General features: G+C 42.9%; 1 protein-coding gene across 1 annotated transcript in view; it reads left to right on the forward strand.

Moving 5' to 3' along the window:
- Window positions 1-13,940: 13,940 nt before the first annotated feature.
- The window catches only part of Ccdc14 (coiled-coil domain containing 14), a 39,811-nt gene continuing 30,168 nt past the window's right edge, over window positions 13,941-23,583 (forward strand). The window contains exons 1-3 of the mRNA XM_045146651.1: window positions 13,941-14,016; window positions 22,250-22,305; window positions 23,439-23,511. Of these exons, the coding sequence (XP_045002586.1) occupies window positions 13,987-14,016; window positions 22,250-22,305; window positions 23,439-23,511 (159 nt within the window). The 5' untranslated portion in view covers window positions 13,941-13,986. The remainder of the gene's footprint in view (window positions 14,017-22,249; window positions 22,306-23,438; window positions 23,512-23,583) is intronic.

Genomic DNA, 23,583 nt, shown 5'->3' on the forward strand with positions numbered 1-23,583 from the left:
TTACCAGTTTACACTTTGTTTGTTGGTATGATGCTAATAATTCATTCATTCACTCATTCAATTACTTATCAATATTTACTGAGGTGACCAAATAAGATGCAGAACACCCCGTTGAATTTGAATTTTAAACAAATAACAAACTTTGTAGTGATTGATTCATCCGTTTTGTTAGGCAACCTTATCCCAAAACTAAGGGGCTTCTGAATATATACAGATATCTGAATTCTTACTTTAAGGAACTCACAGTCTAACACTAAGACATGACTATAAGTCTTTTTAATGCTAGTAGCCCTGAGAAGTATTAATAGAATGGTCTGGAAAGTAGTCCTTCAAAAGGTTCCTTTCGGGCTGGAGAGATGGCTTAGCGGTTAAGCGCTCGCCTGTGAAGCCTAAGGACCCCGGTTGGAGACTCGGTTCCCCAGGTCCCACGTTAGCCAGATGCACAAGGGGGTGCACGCGTCTGGAGTTCGTTTACAGAGGCTGGAAGCCCTGGCGCGCCCATTCTCTCTCTCCCTCTATCTGTCTTTCTCTCTGTGTCTGTCGCTCTCAAATAAATAAATAAAAAATTTTTTAAAAAAAGGTTCCTTTCAACAGATTCTTCTGAAACATTACATATGAATTGGGACCTTCCAACAAAACAGAGAAAACCCTGCTTGAGGTCAAATCCTTCTGTCAGGGTCTTAAGGAATTTTCTTTCTTATAGCAAAGGAAGTAACAGGTGGCTGGGTTGGTACCTTCTACTTGTAATACTATTCCCTCTTTTAATATTCAGGTTCAGGTCACTGAGTTGAACTTCCAGACCAGACACAGAAATGGGGGAAAGGAATTTATTTGAAGCTTATAGATCCAGGGCGTTGCAGTCAGGTTATTATTGCTGGTAGAAATCACCCAACCAAGAACAGCTTCTGGGGGGTGGGGGGGGGGAAGAGGTTTATTTTGGCTTACAGGCTAGAGGGTACACTCCATGATGGCAGGGAAAACGGTGGCAGCAGAGGGTGGACATCACCCCCGGCCAACATAAGGCAGACCATAGCCACAGCAGAGTGTGCCAAACACTGGCTTGGGGAAACTGGCTATAAGACCCATAAGCCTGCCCCCAATATGCTCTCTCCAGGAGGTGTTAATTCCCAAATCTCCATCAACTGGGAACCTAGCATTCAGAACACCTAAGTTTATGGGGACATCTGAATCAAACCACCACATTCTTCCCCTGGCCCCCATAAACTGATATCTATACGTGATATAAAATATAATGTATTCAGTCCAACTTTAAATGTCCCCATAGTTTAAATCAATCCTACTTATGTTCAGGCATCTCCATAATCCAAGGTCTTTTAACAGCCATAACACCAAAAATCCCCCCCAAACCCCATAATGACACAGAATAAACATTCACACTGCAAAAGATGGCATTGAGGATAGCAAAGAAATATGCAACCAATACAAAGTTTAAAACAATCAGGGCAAACATCAAACTCTGTAGCTTCAAGTCCAACAACTCTAGCCAGTGACAAAACTCCAAGTGCGATAATTCTAACCAGCAACAAGTCTCTGGAGTTCCAATTCCGCCCCTCCAGCTAGGCTGCTCACAGTCCTGGAAAACTTCATCGGCGCTGGCAGCTTTCCTTAGTGGTCATCTCATGGTCGTGGCATCTCCACTGGGTCTCCACTGCAATCCATGGTTCATCCTCATGGCCCCATGGGGGTCTCCATGCTGGCAACCAGCAAACCTTCTTCAGACTTCCCATGGCCATTTCCAAGACCATGTTGCAAACTCAATGACCCTCTCTTTCCTGCATTTCTTATACTCCACAATACCAGGTAAGCTGTCAATTTGTTAATCCAGGGGGAATAAAGCAGACTTTGAAGAACAGGAGGCTGCTTGAGCACTCGGACCCCTTCAAGAGTCTACATCCTATTGCCCCAGTGCAGATCAGCTGGCCAATCTCAAAGATTGTAATTGCTCAATTGCAGCTGAATGGGCAGCAGTTCATCCAAAGACTTTTCTTTCCATGCCATATCCCTCTGCTCACACCAGTTCATTTCTATGCAAAGCAACCCTGCACAACTTCTCAGGACATGGCCTTAAATAACAGCAAGCTTTTCATGCAAACTGCTAGCCCAGTTCAAGCAAAGCTCTTTCTCACCCTCATAAGCCAAACCTCATAGTCCATAGTTCTTACTGCATTCGGGTCTTTCAATCTGGCAAGAATAGTCCATCAAACTATACTTACAGCACTGCAAGGCATCTCTTAGACCAAGGTTTCAAATCCTTCCACATTCCTGTTGAAAATCAGCTCCAAAAGGCCAAAGTCACACAGTCAGGTGTCTAACAGCAATCCCATTCCTTGGTACCACTTTACTGTTGTAGTCAGGTTTGCATTGCTGGCAGAAATCACCCAACAAAGAGCAACTTGTGGGGGAAAAGAGGTTTATTTTGGCTTACAGGTTCAAGGGGGAAGTTCCATGATGGCAGGAAAAATGATGGCATGAGCAGAGGGTGGACATCACCCCCTGGCTCACATAAGGTGGACAATAGCAACAGGAGAGTGTGCCAAACACTGGCAAGGGGACACTGGCTATAACACCCATAAGCCCGCCCCCAACAATACACTCCCTCCAGGAGGCGTTAATTCCCAAATCTCCATCAGCTGGGAACCTAGCATTCAGAACACCCAAGCTTATGGGGGAATCCTGAATCAAACCACCACACAGGGGAAGTTCCATAAAGGCAGAAGAAGTTGGCCCCTCTTTCACAGATCCAGGCAGAGAGGAAAAACCACCACCAAAAAGCAAGAGCAAGAAAAACCCCACAGCTGGGCCACCAGGAACCCAGGCAGAACTTGGACACTTTGCATACCTTAGGTTGGAACCCAGATCTTCCCAGTGACACCCTCTTCATCCAGGTGGCTAGAAATCCAAATTACAAGCTTTTAATAAACTCCTGAGTCAGTTGGGGGATACTCATTCAAACCATCACACCTCTCAAAAGTTGTTTTGCTCAAAAAAATAACATTAGCAGGCTGGAGAGATGGCTTAACAATAAGGTGTTTGCCCGCAAAGCCAAAGGACCTCAGTTTGATTCCCCAGGACCCACGTAAGCCAGATGCGTATGTGTCTGGAGTTCATTTGCAGTGGCTGGAGGTCCTGGCACACCCATTCACCCATCCCCTCTCTCTCTCTCTCTCTCTCTCTCTCTCTCTCTCTCTCTCTCTCTCGGTTTGCCTCTTTTCCTCTCTTGAGCAAGTAAAAAATTTTAAAGTCACATTAGCATGTGTGTGTGTGTGCATAAACTAGAGAGAAATTTGTTTTAGTCTCTAAGACAAAAGTTGGTCATGGTGTGAAGTCACCATCGGCCCTTGACTTCTACCTAGAGTAAAACAACTGAGCTAAAACAAATTCTCTGCCCAGAATTGCTGGGCTGCCTGCAACCTCCCTTCCAGGCCAATGTGGCCTGTCATTTCTATCCATTCTGGTTTTGTTGTTGTTGTTGTTGTTGTTTTGAGATAGGGTCTCACTCTAGCCCAGGCTGGCCAACCTGGAATTACCTATGTAATCTCAGGGGGGCCTTGAACTCATGGTGATCCTCTTATCTCCCGAGTGCTCGGGAGGTAGAGGTAGGAGGATTGCCATGAGTTTGAGGCCACCCTGAGACTCCATAGTGAATTCCAGGTCAGCCTGGGCTAGAGTGAGACCCTACCTCGAAAAACAAACAAACAGGCTGGAGAGATGGCTTAGCGGTTAAGCGCTTGCCTATGAAGCCTAAGGACCCCGGTTCGAGGCTCGGTTCCCCAGGTCCCACGTTAGCCAGGTGCACAAGGGGGCGCACGCATCTGGAGTTTGTTTGCAGAGGCTGGAAGCCCTGGCACGCCCATTCTCTCTCTCTCCCTCTATCTGTCTTTCTCTCTGTGTCTGTCGCTCTCAAATAAATAAATAAATAAAAATTAAAACAAACAAACAAACAAAAAAAAAAAGTGTGCGCCACCACGCCCAGGCAGCTAAAGCTGTTTTAAAGGCTGAAGCATTGCAAGTGGAACTTGTGGCCCCATATTTCATTCATTAGGATTAGAGAATGAATGAAAGACTTGTAACTTGCCTCAGTTTCTTGGTTATCTCTCAATTTCTTTTGCTCTATGATCAAGAATTGAAAATTGAAATTCTCCTACCTAGGGGTGAGGAGGCTTAGAAGAGGGATCCCTAACTTGGAAAACCCTAAAAAGTAACAGGAACGAGTAAAAATCAGAAACTCAGTAGCCCTGAGCATAATCGCTCAAGAATAAGATCAAATAAAGTCTGTGGGTTAGACACAGATATGAAGTCATTATTGGCACTGCTCGCGTCAGCTGGGGCCAAGCAATTGACAACGCCATTGCTGTTCTGCCAACTGCTTGTTCTCTAAGCCAGCAGCTGGCACCTACCCATCTCCCTACCCTTCTCGAAGCTATTGATTTTGCTAAGTCGACGGTGCTTACCAGAAGCACAGCCTCCACGGCACAAACCCCAAATCAGCCTTCTTCAGCAGTCAGCCCAAGGGTGGGAAACAGCTCTGCCCTCGGCTGGGGATATGCCTTGCTGACAGTATCATATGTGCTAATGAGCACTGTGAATTGAATAGGAAACAATCACTGTATGGATTCGTACTATGATCACATTATTGGTTGGCTGTTATGATGTGAGCTGCTCTGTAATGCCACAGATTCCTCAGCATCATGGACTAAAACTTCTGAAGCTTTGAGCCAAAATAAATCTTTCCTTGGGCTCGGGAGATGGCTCAGTGGTTCAAGGCACTTGCTCGCAAAGCTTGATGGCCCAGGTTCAATTCCCCAGTACCCTTGTAAAGCCAGATGCCCAAAGTAGTATGCCCATTCTCTCTCTCGCTAGCTCGCTCACTCACTCACAAATAAAGTATCTTTTAGAAAATCTTTCCTTAAGTTGCTTTTCTCAAGTCACAGTGATACAAAAGCTTGACCAATATTTATTTATCATAGCCAATATTTATTTACCAAGCGTTCACCACTGTGTGCAGCACTTTAAGTACATTCTCAAAGCTTTCTTTGCAACCAAACCTTAAAAATCGGTGTGAAAAAAAAAAAAAAAAGCTGGGCGTGGTGGCGCACGCCTTTAATCCCAGCACTCGGGAGGCAGAGGTAGGAGGATCGCCGTGAGTTTGAGGCCACCCTGAGACTCCATAGTGAATTCCAGGTCAGCCTAGGCTAGAGTGAGACCCTACCTCGAAAAACCAAAATAAAATAAAATAAAATAAAATAAAATAAAATAAAATAAAATAAAATAAAATAAAATAAAATAAAATCAGTGTGATTACTCCTACTTTACAGACGTAGAAGAAGTCCCAGAGAAACCAAGTTGTGCAATCTAATTAATGGAAACTCGGGTCTATCTAACTCCAAAACTGTGCTCCATGCCTGTGTGAATATGGATGGAATTCTCTCCCCCAACCCCTGCAGGGAGAATCCCTTAAACCCCACCAGGTTTGAGTGCCAAGTAGATCATTAGGGAGGCAATCCTGAGGACCGTGAGAAGAGAGGGAATGGTGAGTAGAAAACCAATCAAGGGCACACTGCCTTGCCAGTTAGCCCTGGGTCCTATTACGACTTGGGAACTTTGGGAAACCGTGTAGAACACATCTCAAGAATTACCCCAATCTAAGCCGGCCGTGGTGGCGCACACCTTTAATCCCAGCACTCGGGAGGCAGAGGTAGGAGGATGGCCGTGAGTTCGAGGCCACCCTGAGACTCCATAGTGAATTCCAGGTCAGCCTGGGCTGGAGTGAGAACCTACCTCGAAAAAAACAAAATCAACAACAAAAAAAGAATTACCCCAGTCTATGCGGCATGGAAGCTCTTCATCTGTTATGGTTTTAAGAGTTACTTCACTATATCCCTAGCTGCATGTTTGGCTTGCCCAAGCTTAGCCTAGAAAATGGCTCGTAAACAGGAAGTCACAGGTGTAAGTAATAAGCAACCACTGGGATTCTGCCACTGTGCTTTACAGAGATTTTAATAAAGTTTTGACATTTTATTTATTAGTTTACCTGTGTGTGTGTGGGGGGGGAGACACACACGCAGCACACACAAGCACCACTTTGCATTTACTTTCATGTGGGTGCTGGGGAATTGAACCTGGGCCAACAGGCTTGGCCAAGCAACTGTCGTTCACTGCTGAGTCATCTCCCCAGTCCTATTTTTAACTTTTCTTTCTTCCTTTCTACCTTTTTTTTTTCTTTTTGGTTTTTTGAGATAGGGTTTCACTGTAGCCCAGGCTGACCTGGAATTCACTATGTAGTCTCAGGGTGGCCTCCAACTCACGGCGATCCTCCTACCTCTGCCTCCCAAGTGCTGGGATTAAAGATGTTCACCACCACGCCCGGCTCTATTTTCAATATTTACTTATTATTTATTTGTTTTGTGTGTGTGTGTGTTAAGTGTATTCACATATGTGTGGAGGTCAGAGATAATTTTGTGTATTCCTCAATCAATCTACACCTAATTTTTTGAGAGAGAGAAGACAGAGAAAGAGAAATTGTGAGAGCCAGGACCTTCCAGCTGCTGTGAACCAACTCTAGACGCATTCGCCCCCTTGTGGCAATGTGCGATATTGCATGCTTTCGTCACTGTTAGCAGCTGGCTATCTATACGTGGGAGGACCCAAACAGGGAGTTCTTAGGCTTCGCAGGCAAGGGCCTTAACCGCTGAGCCATCTCTCCAGCCCCACACCATGTATGTATGTGTGTGTGTATATATATATATATATATATATATATATATATATAGTGTTTTTTTTGTTTTTTTTTTTAGGTAGGGTCTAACTGAACCTTGAGCTCCCTGATTCAGTTAGACTAGCTAGCCAGCAAACCCCCAGGGATCCTCCTGTCTCTGCCTCCCCAGTGCAGGGGTTATAGGCGGGTGCACCCAGCTTTTACATGGGTTCTTGGGCTCCAAATGCAGGTCCTAATGCTTGCACAGTATTGTGGTTACCGATTCATTTCTGGGTCAAAATACCTGAACAAGAAGCAGCTTATGGGAGAAAATGGTTCATTCTGGCATGCAGAGTTTTTTTCTTTCTTTCTTTTGTTTTTGTTTTTTGTTTTTTGTTTTTCGAGGTAAGATTTCACTTTAGCCCAGGCTGACCTGAAATTCACTCTGTAGTCTCAGGGTGGCCTTGAACTCACTGCCATCCTCCTACTTCTGCCTCCCAAGTGCTGGGATTAAAAGTGTGCGCCACCACACCCAGCCTGGCATGCAGTTTTGGTTTCATCATGACAGGATGGGCCAGAGCGGACAGCCAGGGTATCGCATCTTGTCACATCTTCTGGGTGGAAGAAGTCTGCATGAGCTAGCCTTGAACACCCAGTGGGAAGGACTCATAAACCTCAAAGTCCACACTCCCCTCTATGGCTCCTCGAGCAAGCCTCTACCTCCCCAGTGGCCACTAGCTGATAACCAAGTGTTCAAAACACATGAACCTATGGGGAACATTTTAGGCCAACCATCATATGCAGCAAGCACTTCACTGACAGAGCCATCTCCCTGGCCCGCTTTTAATTGTAATTTATTTATTTTGGTTTTTTGAGGTAGGGTCTCACTCTAGCTGAGGCTGATCTGGAATTCACTTTGTAGTCTCAGGGTGGCCTTGAACTCACAGTGATCCTCCTACCTTTTTGCCTCCCAGGTGCTGGGATTAAAGGCGTGCGCCACCAAGCCCAGCCCCGGCCCAGTTTTTAACAGTTTAATCACCATTCTTGCTTCTTCCTGTGGGTTAGACACAGTCCATCTAGGTAGCAGGGCAATTAAGTGACTGATGTGGGTGCCATATTAAAATTCACACCTGACCCATAAGCCTGGCACATTGTCTTTTTTTCTTATAAGATCATTCCAAGTGAATTCTTGATTCATGCTGCTAATAATCCCTTTCAGAGGCACTGGCCTTCCTGTGACACTCTACCTGAATCCTGGCATGACCCCAGATAAACTGTCAAACCAAGATCCTCAGAACAGATGGTGTGTGCCTCTCCCTTAAAATATTCAAGGAAGCCATAAACCCCAGATTTTATAAAGAAAAAGGAGTGGGCTCTTTCCTAAATTAAGCTATTTTGATGAAAGTGAAGGCTGCAGATGCATTTTAAAGCTCAGTGGAAAATGCAAAGACCATGTCTGGCTCCATTCCATTTTCCCTGTGCTCTACACCCCGCTTCTTGATGCTATTTCAGTGGGAACCCACCATGCTTGGTCAGCCAGCATCTTCCAGGATCACCAGGGCCCTGTCACAGTCACTGGACACATCAATGCAGATGGACTCATTTGGAATTAGAAGAGGAATCTTAACTGGAACTCTTGGATCTGTTCTTGAACACCTTTGATCATGTTACATACGATATGTTTCAGAAATGTGCACATTAGCATTTTTTTCTGAAGAAAGGGAAAAGCTTTTAGCAAATTCTCAAAGTTGCATATGATCACAAAAGGTCAAAAAAAAAAAAAAAAGCTTTTGGTTGGAAATAGCTCTAGAAAGCATTGAATTGCTTGAGGAAAGGCAACATAGTGTTTCAGATCGTTCCAAGCACACTGAGCTCCCATTCCCAACGTGTGATATTATCCCCCACTTCTTGCTTCTTGAATCATACCCTGGCTATGGTATCTGTGTCTTTAGTTTAGAGCTTCATGTACTTTCAACTTTCGCTTTCTCCTGAAATGTGGATAAATATGAACAGAAATTCACCCTTCCCAGGTAAGTCAATTGGACAAAAGCATTGGTTCCATGTGCTGAGTTATAAAAGGCGACATAGACAAAGTATATTTGTGCCAAGATAGTAGGATCAGGACCTTCTGCTTGGCTAGCTAGTTAAAAGCTATAACTCGGGCTGGAGAGATGGCTTAGCAGTTAAGCACTTGCCTGTGAAGCCTAAGGACCCAGGTTCAGGGCTCGATTCCCCAGGACAAGGGGGTGCACATGTCTGGAGTTTGTTTGCAGTGGCTGGAGGCCCTGGCACACCCATTCTCCCTCTTTCTCTATCTGCCTCTTTCTCTGTCTGTCACTCTCAAATAAATAAATAATTTTTTTAAAAGCTATAACTCAGTGGTGGTGCACACCTTTAATCCCAGCACTCGGGAGGCAGAGGTAGGAGGATGGCTGTGAGTTTGAGGCTGCCCTGAGACTACACAGTGAATTTCAGGTCAGCCTGGGCTAGAGTGAGACTGTACCTCAAAAAACCAAAAAAATAAAAAATAAATAAAGAAGGTTTGCAGAGATGTGGCTAAGGAAACCATCAAAAGTTAGTCATTCAGGGATTAGTAAACCATTGTCACCCTTAGGACTAGAGGGACAAGGTGTGAAATGGTTTTTGAGGCCTCGAGATCAAGAGAACTGGAGTCCCAGAGACTCCCTAAGGAGCTAGATTTGTGGCCATCCAGTGCATTGACCAGCTGGAGTTGAATGGAGAAACCCTCCAATTTCATGGCTCCTTCTCCTTGACCGCCAGCTATGCCTGTTGACTAGACACATCCTGAACATGGGCAGCATCTCTGAGCGATGCTATATTTATAGTTCAATCCTTGGGCAGAGACTGAAGAGGGGGAGAACCTATATTCATGCTTGATTTACACTACCGAAGTCCAGAGGGAAAATGGTTTAGGCTTTGGGAAGCATAGGTTCTTTGCCACAACTACTCAGTTCTGTAATTCTAACAGTAAAGCAACGATGGACCATGTGTAACACTTGAGTGTGACTGATCCCGCAGTGGATGATGCCACCAAACATTGAGAGTGGGCCTCCCTGCCTAGTTCATCCACATGCAGGCGCCTACTCTCACAGACATGCCAAGCGTAGATATCCTCACATACACACCAAAATGAAGCTTCATAGATTTTCAGATACTTATTTAACCTGACATGATACAACTGTCCCATATATTCTTTCCCCAGAATTTAGCTGTCTACCTTTAATACCCCTTTCTGTTCCCCATTGTGAAAATTTCCACTTTTGCTTCCAGAATGTCAATCAGATTTTGGTGTATAGGGTTGTCTTTCAGGATTATGATCCACACTGGCCTGTGGTGATTATGGGTTACAGACATTGTGTCCAACTTTACTCGAGTTTGGGGGAAGGTTAAACTTGGGTTGGCAGGCTTGCAAGCAAATGCCTTTAACTGCCGAGCCATCTCCCCAGAGCCCACTGCATTATTTATAATAGCAAATAACAAACCAAACCAGGAAAAAGAAAGAAAGAAGGGGGCACAAAATTTTAAACAATAGAGAAATGAATAATGAAACAACACTACCATTTAAGAATACTTTTATTCAGGGCTGGAGAGATGGCTTAGCAGTTAAGCGCTTGCCAGTGACGCCTAAGGACCCCGGTTCGAGGCTTGGTTCCCCAGGTCCCACGTTAGCCAGATGCACAAGGGGGCGCACGCATCTGGAGTTCGTTTGCAGAGGCTGGAAGTCCTGGTGCGCCCATTCTCTCTCTCCCTCTATCTGTCTTTCTCTCTGTGTCTGTCGCTCTCAAATAAATAAATTTAAAAAAATTAAAAAAAAGAATACTTTTATTCAGAAATTATGGGTGTGCCAGAGCCTCGTATTGCAAATGAACTCCAGATACATGCACCACTTTGTGTATCTGGCTTTACAGGGCCACAAGGGAACTGAATCAGGGCCAGCAGGTTTTCTTTTGAAAGAAATATTTATTTGAGAGAGAGAGAATGAATGGGCACGCCAGGGCCTCTAACCACTGCAAATGAATTCCAGACACATGTGCCACCTTGTGCATCTGGTTTATGCGGGTACTGGGAAATCGAACTCGGGTCCTTTGGCTTCGCAGGCAAGCACCCTAACCACTAAGTCATCTCTCCAACTCATATTTTTTTCTTGCATATATTTTAAAAAGCAATAGGTACTAATTAGAAAAAATGTTTTAGCTGGGCATGGTGGTGCACGCCTTTAATCCCAGCACTCGGAAGACAGAGGTAGGAGGATGGCTGTGAGTTCGAGGCCACCCTCAGACTATGTAGTGAATTCCAGGTCAGCCTGGGCTACAGTGAGACCTTACCTTGAAAAAAAAAAGAACAAGAAAAAAGAAAAAAATGTTTTAAAAATCAAGCTAAATTGCAATATGGTGTTTACAAGGGCTGTTAGTCTGTCCAACCACTTATGCACTTATGCATAAAAGAAGAGTGCTGGACTTTTGACTGGTACAGGTATGTTTGGACAGATATCACAGTAAGTCTGTTTGATACATTACTCCTTTTTTTTTCTTACCAGACTGGTGCTAATTCAGGTATTTATAGCTTCATTTGCTAAGCAGTAGTTGAGTCTGAATACCTACTCCATTTCTTAGATAGGGTTTCAAGCAAGTAATTTATCCCCCATTTGGCTCATACTCACTTAATTTGTGGAACTTTCGGTTTACATTAATTCCATTGATTTTTGAATTATACTGTTTTTGATTTTTAAATTAATTTTTATTAGATTCTAGTAAAGACACCTTTTTGGCTAAAAAAGAAAAGAACATGAAAAACATTATAGTAATGCTATCTTGAAAAATATTAGAAAAGGAAATTACAGTAAAATTTTAAATATATAGAATTGATTAAAACACTAAACAAACCCTGTAAGTTTTCATTAAGTTTCATTAGATCAAGTCTTTGAAGGCCAAGCCTTAATAATGGCCCATTTCGGTAACTACATAGATTTTTCTTTTCAGCCTCCTAAACTAGGACGAATAAGTCTCGCTGTACACATAAAAGTTAGCTGCATATTTCTGTGTTATTTCTGGTTGGCTAGCCCAGCCTTGCAGATATCTCCTCAAACTGCTTGTTTGAGAGGCGTTAGTTTACCAGATGCCGCCTGCTGCTTCCTTTGCCAGACACTTGCTCTTTCCTTTGTATTCTTTCAAGCCACCTGCTTTAGCAACTTCTATTTCTCTCAAATCTTACAATTTACCCTTTTTCTAGATAGATCTGCTTAAATCCATTTTGGCCTAAAATCCTCCTTCCCGTCTTTTTAGTTCTCTTGCTCTGCTTTAAGATCACCACCTTTGCTTTCTCTGGTTGTTGTTTTCCCAGCCGCTTCCTCAAGTTCTGTGTCCTTGCTGTCAAAGAAACACGTGTATTCATATCACTGTCTTACTTCTGCTTCTTTGCTTTATTCTTTGACTTGATTTCAGTGATCAAGGTGACTATGAACTAAAAGGAGAGGGGAGTGTGTTGGACTTGACTGGGTCAAAGTTCCTTCTGTGGGGTTGTAATTCTCATATACCTGTGAATTGGTTAGGCTTGTAAGCAAGTTGTAGGCATTAACAGTGGGAGGCATTGATGACAATAGCAAGTTGCTATTACCACCACTATCATCTTTATTGAATATTTACCGTATGTCAGACACTTAGGCTGTGCCATTTCCATATATAATATTTATGAAACAGCCATATGACTTGTAGGTGCTATGATGCTTTCCATTTTATAAGAGTCGTACTTGTAGAACTTCCATAATATGTCTGACCTTGGATACTTAATAAAAAAGTTGAAACTTAAAAAAAAATCAAGCTAAGAAAAACACCTGTAGGGGTGGAGAGATGGCTTAGCAGTTAAGCGCTTGCCTATGAAGCCTAAGGACCCCGGTTCGAGGCTCAATTCCCCAGGACCCACGTTAGCCAGATGCACAAGGGGGCACACGCGTCTGGAGTTCGTTTGCAATGGCTGGAGGCCCTGGCGCGCCCATTCTCTCTCCCTCTGCCCCTTTCTCTCTCTGTCAGTCTCAAATAAATTAATAAAAATATTTTAAAAAAGAAAAACACCTGTAATTTTTAGGTGAATGTTAAAAACTTAAGAGTGTGATGAAAGGGAAAGGGTCTTATGGCCCAATCTACTTCAAAATTACATTAATTAATTATTCAAATATCCTAAAATACCTTAGGAAAAGCTTACTTCCTGGGCTTTAATATTAATGTAACACTTTTAAAAATGAAATTCTTTTGCCATAAAATAATCAATTAAATCAGTTTCTCTCCAAATTGGTTAGAAACATTACTACAATTAGTGCAGCTTGTCAGTGGAAATAGTCATTCTTTAACAGGAACAATTAGCTCAATAGAGGGTAAGCAAATTATGCCTGAAATAAACCCCAAAATCCCAACCATTGAGCATTTTCTTAAGATCAGTGAATGGCCATACTGACTCATTCGGAAACCGCCATCAGAAATCAACGATAATGATCCTAAGGTTAGATGTTTATTGAATATCAAGAACGAATATATTTAACATTTTTTTGTTGGTGTTTTAAAAAATATTTATTTATTTGAAAGAAAGAGAAATAGGTAGGTAGAGAAAGAGAATGGGTGCGCCGGGGCCTCCAGCCACTGCAAACGAAATCCGGACACACTCACCACTCCGTGCATCTGGCTTACGTGAATTCTGGGAAATCGAACCTGGGTCCTTTGGTTTTGCAGACAAGCGCCTTAACCGCCAAAGCCATGTCTCCAGCCCAACAAGGAATACATTTAAAACGGCACACAAAACTTCACACTACTCTGCAGAGCAACTAAACCACAGAAACCTATGCCGTCACCCCCACTGTCGCAAGCTGGCGGGGTCCCAACTCCAGCCGACAGACGCGAGGACGCTCTGGGTTGCCCCGGAGTTCGGGGCGGGCTCCACCTGCGCGGTGTAGTGATTCCTCGCCCCGCCCACTCGTCCCGTATGGGCATTCTATTGGCTGCCTCCACCTTCAATCCACAAATGATGGGCGGGGAAATGGGGGAGGTGTCTACTGCGCACGCGCAAGGCGTCAGACCAGGGCGGGCTCCTGCGCGCCGGAGCCTGTGAAGAGCGGCGGTAGGCTGGCGCCTGACCGGAAGCGGAAGCTCGGGGGCGGGCCGAGAGGAAGGCGGTTAATTCTTTTTTTTTTTTTTTTTTTTTTTTTTTTCCCCCCCCTGGAGGCTTCGTTACTCTACGTCTGAGCTTTTCTGTGGCTGAGAGAAATGGTCAGGTCCGGATCTCGACCGGGCCAGGTGAGGGCTGCGGACCTGAGGAGTCCACTGTGGGGGGGGGTGGCGAGGGACCACGGGGATTCTTGGGCGGGAACTCGTGAAGGTGATTGAAGAAGGAAAAAAGCTGATGCATTAAAAAAATAAAAATAAAAAAGCGGGGTTGGATTGCACACAAGGCTTAGCGGTTAAGGCCTTGCCTTTGAAGCCTAAGGACCTAGGTTCGATTCCCCATCTCCCACGTAAGCCAGCGTCACATGGTTGGCGCATGCGCCTGCGTGTGTTTGCAGTGGCTGGAGCCCATTCTTTCTCTCTCCCCCTTATAAATAAATAAATATTTTTTAAATGGGGTCGCCGGACGTGGTAGCACACGCCTTTAATCCCAGCACTCGGGAGGCAGAGGTCGGAGGATCGCCCCGAGTTCGAGGCCACCCTGAGACTACATAGTGAATTCCAGGTCATCCTGGGCTAGAGCGAGACCCTACCTCGAAAAAACCAAAAAACAAAGCAAAACAAAAAGTGGGGTCGTGGAGTGGAGGTATCCTAACACAGCTGCCCTGTCTGTAGATGGAAAGTCGTCCTGGTCCTCCAGGACATGGGCAGTGGTGTCCGGGGTCCTTATCCCCACCCAGTCCACTAACTTCCTCTCTTAGCTTTAAATTCGATGTCACCAAGATGCAGCACCTCGGCTCTTCCATCACTGCTTCTGTTACCTGAGAGAGAGAGGCAGATAGAAGGGGCATGCTAGGACCGCCAGCCAGTGCAAAGGAACTCCAGACACATGCACCACCTTGGGCATCCAGCTTATGTGGGTCCTGCGGAATCGAACCTGGGTTCTTAGGCTTTGCAGGCAAGGGCCTTAACAGCTAAGCCATCTCTCCAGCCCCTTCATGTTTTGTTTTGTTTTTCAAGGTAGGGGTCTCACTCTAGCCCAGACTGACCTTGAATTCACTATGTAGTCTCAGGGTGGCCTTGAACTGACAGTGATCCTCCTACCTCTGCCTCCCAAGTGCTGGGATTAAAGGCGTCCGCCACCACGCCTGGTTTTTATTTTTTTAATTCTTGAAAAAAATCCCGTCAGTTCCTTTTGCTCTGTCTCTCAAATGCATGCCTCCTGGTGTAAAGCTGTAAGACTGCCTCAAATCCACACACAGGAACCAGTTTTCAAGGAAAATCCTTTTATTTTGGCAATAGAGCCATTTCTGTGTCCTTTTTAGCCCCGCCCCCAACTCAGTCAGGCCCAGCACTACTTCCCTAAAGTTTTATGTAGCATCCCGGGTCCTTTCTGGCTGCAATTCCTTTTCACGTTATGGTCAGGTCAGAAGGCATTTCCCGGGCCCTGTATCTCCACCTTCCTGTTTGTCAGCACAGTCTTTGCTTATCCCTCACATCTCAGTTGGTTGGTGTGCTCCTCAGCACATCTTCCACATACTGGCATCTTTATCAAATCACCTTTCCCTCTAGACACGTTGCTAATCTACCTCCACTACCAGGTTATCTTTGAGGTTTAGGACAGTGCCTGACATATAGTAGATTTTTAGCAATCTTCCAAATATGTGGGGGGTTTTGTTCTGTTTGGTTTTTCTTTGTTTATCAATACACCTATAATGCTGACTTTCCTGTTAATATGAGTCTTGAACTTAAAAATTGATTTATATTTATATTTATTTATTTGAGAGAGGGAAAGAGGCAGAGAGAGAAAATGGGCACACCAGGACTTCCAGCCACTGCAAACGAACTCCAGATGCATGCGCCACCTTGTGCATCTGGCTTATGTGGGTCCTGGGGAATGGAACCAAGGTTCTTTGGCTTCATAGGCAAGTGCCTTAACCGCCAAGCCCTCTCTCCACCCCTTGAACTTTTTTTTTTTTTAAACATTTTATTTATTTATTTGAGAGCGACAGACACAGAGAGAAAGACAGATAGAGGGGGAGAGAGAGAATGGGCACGCCAGGGCTTCCAGCCTCTGCAAACGAACTCCAGACGCATGCGCCCCCTTGTGCATCTGGCTAATGTGGGACCTGGGGAACCGAGCCTCGAACCTGGGTCCTTAGGCTTCACAGGCAAGCGCTTAACCGCTAAGCCATCTCTCCAGCCCGAACTTTTTTTTAAGACCCTCTCCAGACTTTTTCATGAACCCTTTCAGAATAGCTGTCCTCCCGATGAAAAGCAAAGTACCTTTTCCTTTTTTGAGCTTCCTATCACTTTACTATTAAGTAGGTAGAAAAATTCTGCCTTAAAAATTGGGGAGATTTCCCGGCACTTTGGGAGACAGAGGTAGGAGGATCGCCTTGAGTTCAAGGCCACCCTTGAGACTACATAGTGAATTCCAGGTCAGCCTGAACTAGAGTGAGACCCTACCTGGAAAAACAAAAACAACAACAACAAAAACTGGGGAGATTAAATAAGAGAACTTCATATCTACCACACAATTGACAAAGATATACACAAAATTTAGTTGCTGGAAAACACCCAGTGTGCTTCCATGCTAATGATGACAGCTAACATCTAGGTAGATTGTTATGTGCCATGTACTGCCACCAATGCTTTTCTGTAGTGCACATAATAAATAGCACACTTACTCTTCACAATAGTCCTGTGATGTAGATAATATTACCCCTGTTTTATAAATTGAGATTGAGGAAAAGAGTTAAAATAGTGTCACAACTAATGAGTTACACAACAGGATAGCTGTGGACTCAGTGTTTACATTTAGGTAGCAGTGCCAGAATCCATTCTTTTTCAAAAATGTTTTTTATTTTATTTATTTATTTGTTTATTAGACAGAGATTGTGAGAGAGTATGGGTGTGCCAGGGCCTCTAGCCACTGCAAACACGCATGTGCCACTATGTGCATCTGGCTTACGTGGGATGTGGAGAATCGAACCTCAGTCCTTAGGCTGCGCAGGTATGCACCTTAACTGCTAAGCCATCTCTCCAGCCCTAGAATCTATTATTAAAAAAAAAAATTAACACACAAATTAATGGGTTTCATTATGCATTTTCATACATATGTGCTATTGTACTTGGTCTACTTTTGTCCCATTCCCTTTGCCCATTCTCCTTATCCATTCTTTTTTTTTTTCAAATATTTTATTTATTTGCATGGGTGTGAGAGAGCATGTGCGAGAGTGTCCTGGTGCCTCTAGCCACTGCAAATGAACTCCATATGCATGTGCCACCTTGTGCATCTGGCTTTATGTGGGTACTGGGGAATCTAACCCAGGTTGTTAGGCTTTCCAAGCAAGTGCCTTAACCACTGAGCCATCTCTCCAGTCCCTTATCCATTCTTTTAAACATTAATACACTATTAGCTTTAGGTCTTTTAAATAAACCACATTTCTGTACTAGGCTTATACCTCACTTATACACATGAACACATATACGCATCATATACATACACCAAAAAGTTAATATCCAAATAGATAGAGAAACTACAATTCAAAGGCAAGTGTGACTCCCAGCACTCAAAAGGCTTAGAAAGGAAGATTGCTATCAGTTCAGTTCTAAGCCTGCCTGAGCTATGTAGTGAGCCTAGGCTACAGTGTGAGACAGTGCCTTTAAACAATTAGAAAATGAACAAAGTGGGGCTGGAGAGATGGCTTAGTGGTTAAGGTGTTTACCTACAAAGCCAAAGGACCTCGGTTCGATTCCCCAGGATCCACGTAAGCCAGATGCACAAGGTGGCGCATGCATCTGGAGTTCGTTTGCAGTGGCTGGAAGCCCTGGTGTGCCCATTTTCTCTCTCCCTCTCCCTTTTTATCTCTCGTTCTCTCAAATAAATGAGTAAATAAAATTTTTAAAAAATGAACAAAGTAAGCCTGGGTTGCAGGTGTAGCTCAGTTGGTGGAGTACTTGCCTAGCATATATACATATGCTGGGTTTGATTCCCAGTACCCACCATCCACAAACATGGTCTGACTAGGCCTTCAAAGAAGACATATAGTTGACAAATAGCCAACATGTATATGAAAAGTTGCTTAGTAACATTGATCATCAAGGAAATAGAAATGAAAAAACACAGTGGGATATTACCTAACACAGAACAAGTAATAGTGAAGGGTGTGAAGAAATTGGGACTCCTACACAATCTTGGTGGGAATATATGAACAGTTCTCTAAAAATAAGCCAGATGTGGTGGTATGCATCTGCAATCCTAGCACTTGGAAAGCTGAGTCAGGAGGGTCATGAGTCTCAGGCCAGTTTGAACATCATAGTGAGACCCGTTTCAAAATGGGCCTCACTCCTTTAATCCCAGCACTCAGGAGGTTGAGGTCATCATGAGATCCAGACCAGGCTGGGTTACAGAATGAATTCCATGTCTGCCTGGGGTAGAGTGACACTCTGCCTCAAAACAACAACAACAAAAGTAGATGTTTCATATGACCCATCCAGCTCCATTTTGGGGTATTTATCCAAAATTATTAAAATCAGAACCTTGAAGAGACATTTGCATAGTCATACTGTAGCATCATTCACAATATCCAAGATGTGGAAACAACCTAAATATATACAAATTAGTGAGCAAAGAAAAGAAAATGTGGCATATATATCCAATGGGTTTTCTGCCTTAAAGAAATTTCCCATATGCAGTACCAGTATGAACTTTGAGCCAAACTAAATGAAATTCCTAGAAGGACAAATAATTTACAATATCACTCTTGTGAGTATCTGAAGTAGTCAAACTCTGAAGGAGAGAATTGAAAGGTAGTTGGAGAGGCCAGGGTCAGAGGAACGGGGTTGCTATTCAGTAGGTATAAAGTTTTGGTTATGTAAAATGAGGTCTACAGAAATGAGTGACATTCTGTCTATAGTCAATACTGTACCTTGTTCACATAGAACTCAGGTTATTATTATTTTTTTGAGACAAGCTCAACAGACTGGCCTTTTAAAAAATTTATTTATTATGGGGCTGGAGAGATGGCTTAGCAGTTATGGTATTTGCCTGCAGAGTCTAAGGACACAGGTTCAATTCCCCAGGACCCACGTTAACCAGATGCACATGGTGGCACATGTGTCTGGAGTTCATTTGCAGTGGCTGGAGGCCCTGGCATGCCCATTCTTTCTCTCTCTGCCTCTTTCTCTCTCTAGTAATAAATAAAATTTAAAAATTAATGTATTAAAAAAATTATTTATTATGCATAGAGCATTGGTATGCCAGGGCCTCCAGCCGCCACAGTTGGACTCCAGATGCATGCACCACCTTGTGCTTATGTGCGACCTTGTGCACTGTGTCAGTTTGTGCGTCTGGTCTTTGTGAGACCTGGAGAGTCGAACGTGGGTTCTTAGGCTTCTCAGGCTAGCACCTTAACTACTAATACATCTTCAGCCTTATGTTAAATATTTTTATGATAGTCTTAAAGGATGAGCTCAGAAAATTCTGAGGAGTTTTTAAAATTATAAAGGAACTAACTTGAAGGGGTTCCCAGTGATTAAATCTGGGACAATTTGAGCATCAAAATAATGCTAATGGATCTTAACATAACCCGCTGAATTGACCTTAACAAATGAACAAACTGGGAAAAAGTGCTGTTATAGTTCTACATTTATAGTTAAGTACCAACTAATAAAGGTAGAAGGAATGGTTTGTTAAAAAAAAAAAATGCCAGGCTGGAGAGGTGGCTTAGCAGTTAAGCACTTGCCTGTGAAGCCTAAGGACCCCGGTTCAAGGCTCATTTCCCTAGGACCCACATTAGCCAGATGCACAAGGTGGTGCATATGTCTGGAGTTTGTTTGCAGTGGCTGGAGGTCCTGGTGTGCCCATTCTCTCTCCCTCTCTGCCTCTTTCTCTCTGTCTGTCGCTCTGAAATAAATAAATAAAAATAAACAAATTTTTTTTAATGCCATTTCATAATTGACTTAAACCATCAGTGGATACACAAAATACTAGGTGAAAATTTAAAGACTGAGATATGTACCTAGTGTCAAGGTATCTTCTTACAAAATGCTTAATGATTATAGAAGTAAAAATAGTAACCTTAACAGCAAAAGGCCTGCCAGACACCATCTTAAATCAATTTATATAACCAGCAACAGGGCATGTCTATTTATATTGCGAACGACACATTTATTGTAGTATTCCTGCCAAAAGTGCATAACCTGAGTCTGGTCATGAGGAAACAGTCAATCTACATGTCCAGGGGAATACTATGTAAAATAATTGACCTCTGTTCTTTAAATGCTTTTAAATAAGTTGTGGTGGATGGTGTCAGCCTAAGGAACTATCCCAGATTAAAGGAGACTTCAGAACTGTGACTGTTTAATGTAACTTGTGATCCTGGATCAAACATGAACTAGCTTCTTTTTTTTTTTTTTCTTTAAAGGAGAATATTGGGATAATTGCAACTTGTAAATAAGTTTATAGGTTAAATTATACTAAATTTTAACATCCTAATTTTATAATTATACTTAGAGAACAATCTTGTTCTTAAGAAATGTTGTTTAGGGAGGCTGGGCATGGTGGCACATGCCTTTAATCCCAGTACTCTGGAGGCAGAAGTAGGAGGATTGCCATGAGTTCAAGGCCATTCTGAGACTACATAGTGAATTCCAGGTCACCCTGAACTTGGTAGCCCAGGGTGGCCTTGAACTCACAATGATTCTTCTTGCTGTAGCCTCCTGAGTGCTGGATTAAAGGCATGTGCCACCATGCTTGGCTTCATATTATTTTTAACACGAAAACTTTACAACAAACCCTCACTGTTATGAGTTTAAAAAGAACAGGAAAATGAGATATAGGTAAAGTAGGGCAGAGTTTTTATGTCTTGTCTAACCTTCTAAAAGTTACATAAATGGAATTAGAATTATGAAGAGAGGTGTTTTTTTTTTTTTTTTTCATTTATTTGGCAGTGCTGGAAGTTGAACCACGGCTCTGTGTTTGCTGGTCGAGCATTCTCCCACTTAATTTTCTCCCCAATGCTTTTGGATCTTAAACTATGTGTTGCACAGAATGTGGGGAATTCAGAACACGTTCAAGGTTTTCGTTTCACCCAAATATAACTGTAATAGGTAGTTCTGGCTTAAAATGACAGGTCAGTTTTCTTTTCAGATAAAAAATAGACTTAAGAAACATACAGGGGCTAGAGAGATAGCTTAGCGGTTAAGGCACTTGCCTGCAAAGCCTAAAGACCCAGGTTTGATTCCACAGTACCCACGTAAGTCAGATGCACAAGGTGGCACATGTATCTGGAGTTCATTTACAGTGGCTAGAGGAGCTGGTGCACCATTCTCATTCTCTATCTGTCTTTCTCTCTCCCTCTTTCTCACAAACAAGTAAAATATTTTTTTAAAAAAAAGAGGGCTGGAGAGATGGCTTAGTGGTTAAGGCATTAGCCTGTGAAGCCTAAAGACCCATGTCTGACTCCCCAGATCCCATGTAAGCCAGATGCACAAGGTGATGCATGTGCAAGATTGCACATGTGCAGAAGGTGGTGCACATGGCTGGAGTTTGACTGTAGTGGCTGGAGCCCTGCCACGCCAAATCTCTCTCTCTCATTAAAAAGAAAAGAAAACAGAAAAAGAAAAAAAAGTCAGTCTGTTGGGTTTGCCTCAAAAAATGTTTTTAATTTAAAATAAAAAAATTAATAAAAAGAAACAAATACATGTGCTGCTTGCTTCACATTTATATAGAACAAGTGCAACATACAGGGATTAAATTACAGTTTTGAATTTTTAGGGTATATCTCACATATAAAAAGTAAATAGGGCTGGAGAGATGGCTTAGCAGTTAAGGAGCATGACTGTGAAGCCCAAGGATCCCAGTTCAATTCTCCAGGTCCCATGTAAGCCAGATGCACAAGGTGGCACATGTGTCTGGAGTTTGTTTGCAATGGCTGGAGGCTCTGGTGCGCCCATTCTCACTTTCTGTCCCTCTCTTTCTCTCTCTCTAATAAATAAATAAAAATAAAACTTAAAAAAGTAAACGGTATGCTATATATACATACGTGGAATATTCAGTCTTATCAAAGAAAGGAAATTTTGTATCACACTACAACATGGATGAAGCTTGAAGAAATTCTAGTAACAAAAGGGCATAGTATTCCACTTAGATGAGATCTCTAAAGTAGTCAAATTTATAGAAAAGAAGGATGGTGGTTGCCAAGGGCAGGGGAAAAGGGGATAGGAACTTAAAAGTTGCAGTTTGGCAGTAAAAATAATACAAAAAAGCGTGCAGTCTACTTCAGGGTCATAACAAATGGCATATTGAAAATATAATAGAAAAATATGTATGCATTTACTGTAATACATTACATCATAGGTGTTATCTTCAGGAAGACAGCCTGGATCTGCTAAGTTAACAAATGGAAAGAAGGGGTGAGTATTTGTAAAAGTATGTAACTGCAGATCATCTTAGAAAAAAGCTTCTGGTCTTTGGGCTAGGTTCGATTTTGCCTATCCCAGAAAAATAGATGAGTCTCCCCATTCACAAGTTGTGGTATGACTTTTCATACGTAGCTGAGTCACTCATTTTAGTGTTTAACAGTCTTTATAATATTCATAATGTTGGGCTGGAGAGATGGCTTAGCAGTTAAGCACTTGCCTGTGAAGCCTAAGGATCCCAGTTCGAGGCTCAATTCCCCAGGACCCACGTTAGCCAGATGCACAAGGGGTGCACACATCTGGAGTTCGTTTGCAGTGGCTGGAGGCCCTGGTGCACCCATCCTCTCTCTCTCTCTCTCTGCCTCTCACTCTCGAAGTAAAAGGTATATATATAATGTTCTGTCCATTTTGTGTGTGGTTATATAAGCTTTCTTTTCCAATCTTTGGTAGAAAGAAACTGATTATTATTTATGTATTTTGAGAAAATATTCATGTTCGCTTTAACTTTTTACCTCTTTTTTATGTTTATTATTAACAAGTTGTTTTGTACTTAATGATAGCTTCCATACGTATAGACAATAAAACCATGATCATTTCCTCCCACCTCTCATTTCCCCCTCTCAAATCCACCCTCCATCAAATCCCATTCTCCTTCCAGTTCATCTCCTATTTTGATGTCATCATGTTCTCCTTCCATTATGAGGGTCTTGTATAGATAGTGTCAGACACTGAGAGATCATGGATATCCAGGCCATTTTGTGTCTGGAAGAGTGCATTGTAAGCAGTCCTACCCTTCCCTTGGCTCTTAACATTCTTTCTGCCACTTCTTCCGCAATGGACCCTGAGTTTTGGAGGGTGTGATAGAGAAATCTCAGTGATGAACACTCTACTGTCATTTTTTCCTCGGTACTATGGTGACTTTTTAGTTACTCCAGTGGTCACCGCCATCTGAAAAGAGCAGATTCTCAAACCAAAAGTGAGAGTAGCATTAATATATGGATATAAACATTTTTAAAAGTGCTGATTACAGGGCAGTTTGGTGGGTATAATATATATATTTAACCAGGCAACAATAGGGCTAGGGTTCATGTCATATTATTTTTAAGACTATTAATCTTGTTTTCTAGGATTAATTTAAGAAAAACAGCACGTATTAATGCAGAATCTGGCTATCCCATTCATTCTGATTCAGAAAGTCAGGTAAGGTTAAAATGAAACAGCTCTTTCAGTTTGTCTGAACTAAAAGCTAAGAAGTGGGACTAAAGTGCAGAG

Source organism: Jaculus jaculus, chromosome 4, assembly GCF_020740685.1.
Source record: "Jaculus jaculus isolate mJacJac1 chromosome 4, mJacJac1.mat.Y.cur, whole genome shotgun sequence".
Taxonomy (NCBI): Eukaryota; Metazoa; Chordata; class Mammalia; order Rodentia; family Dipodidae; genus Jaculus; species Jaculus jaculus.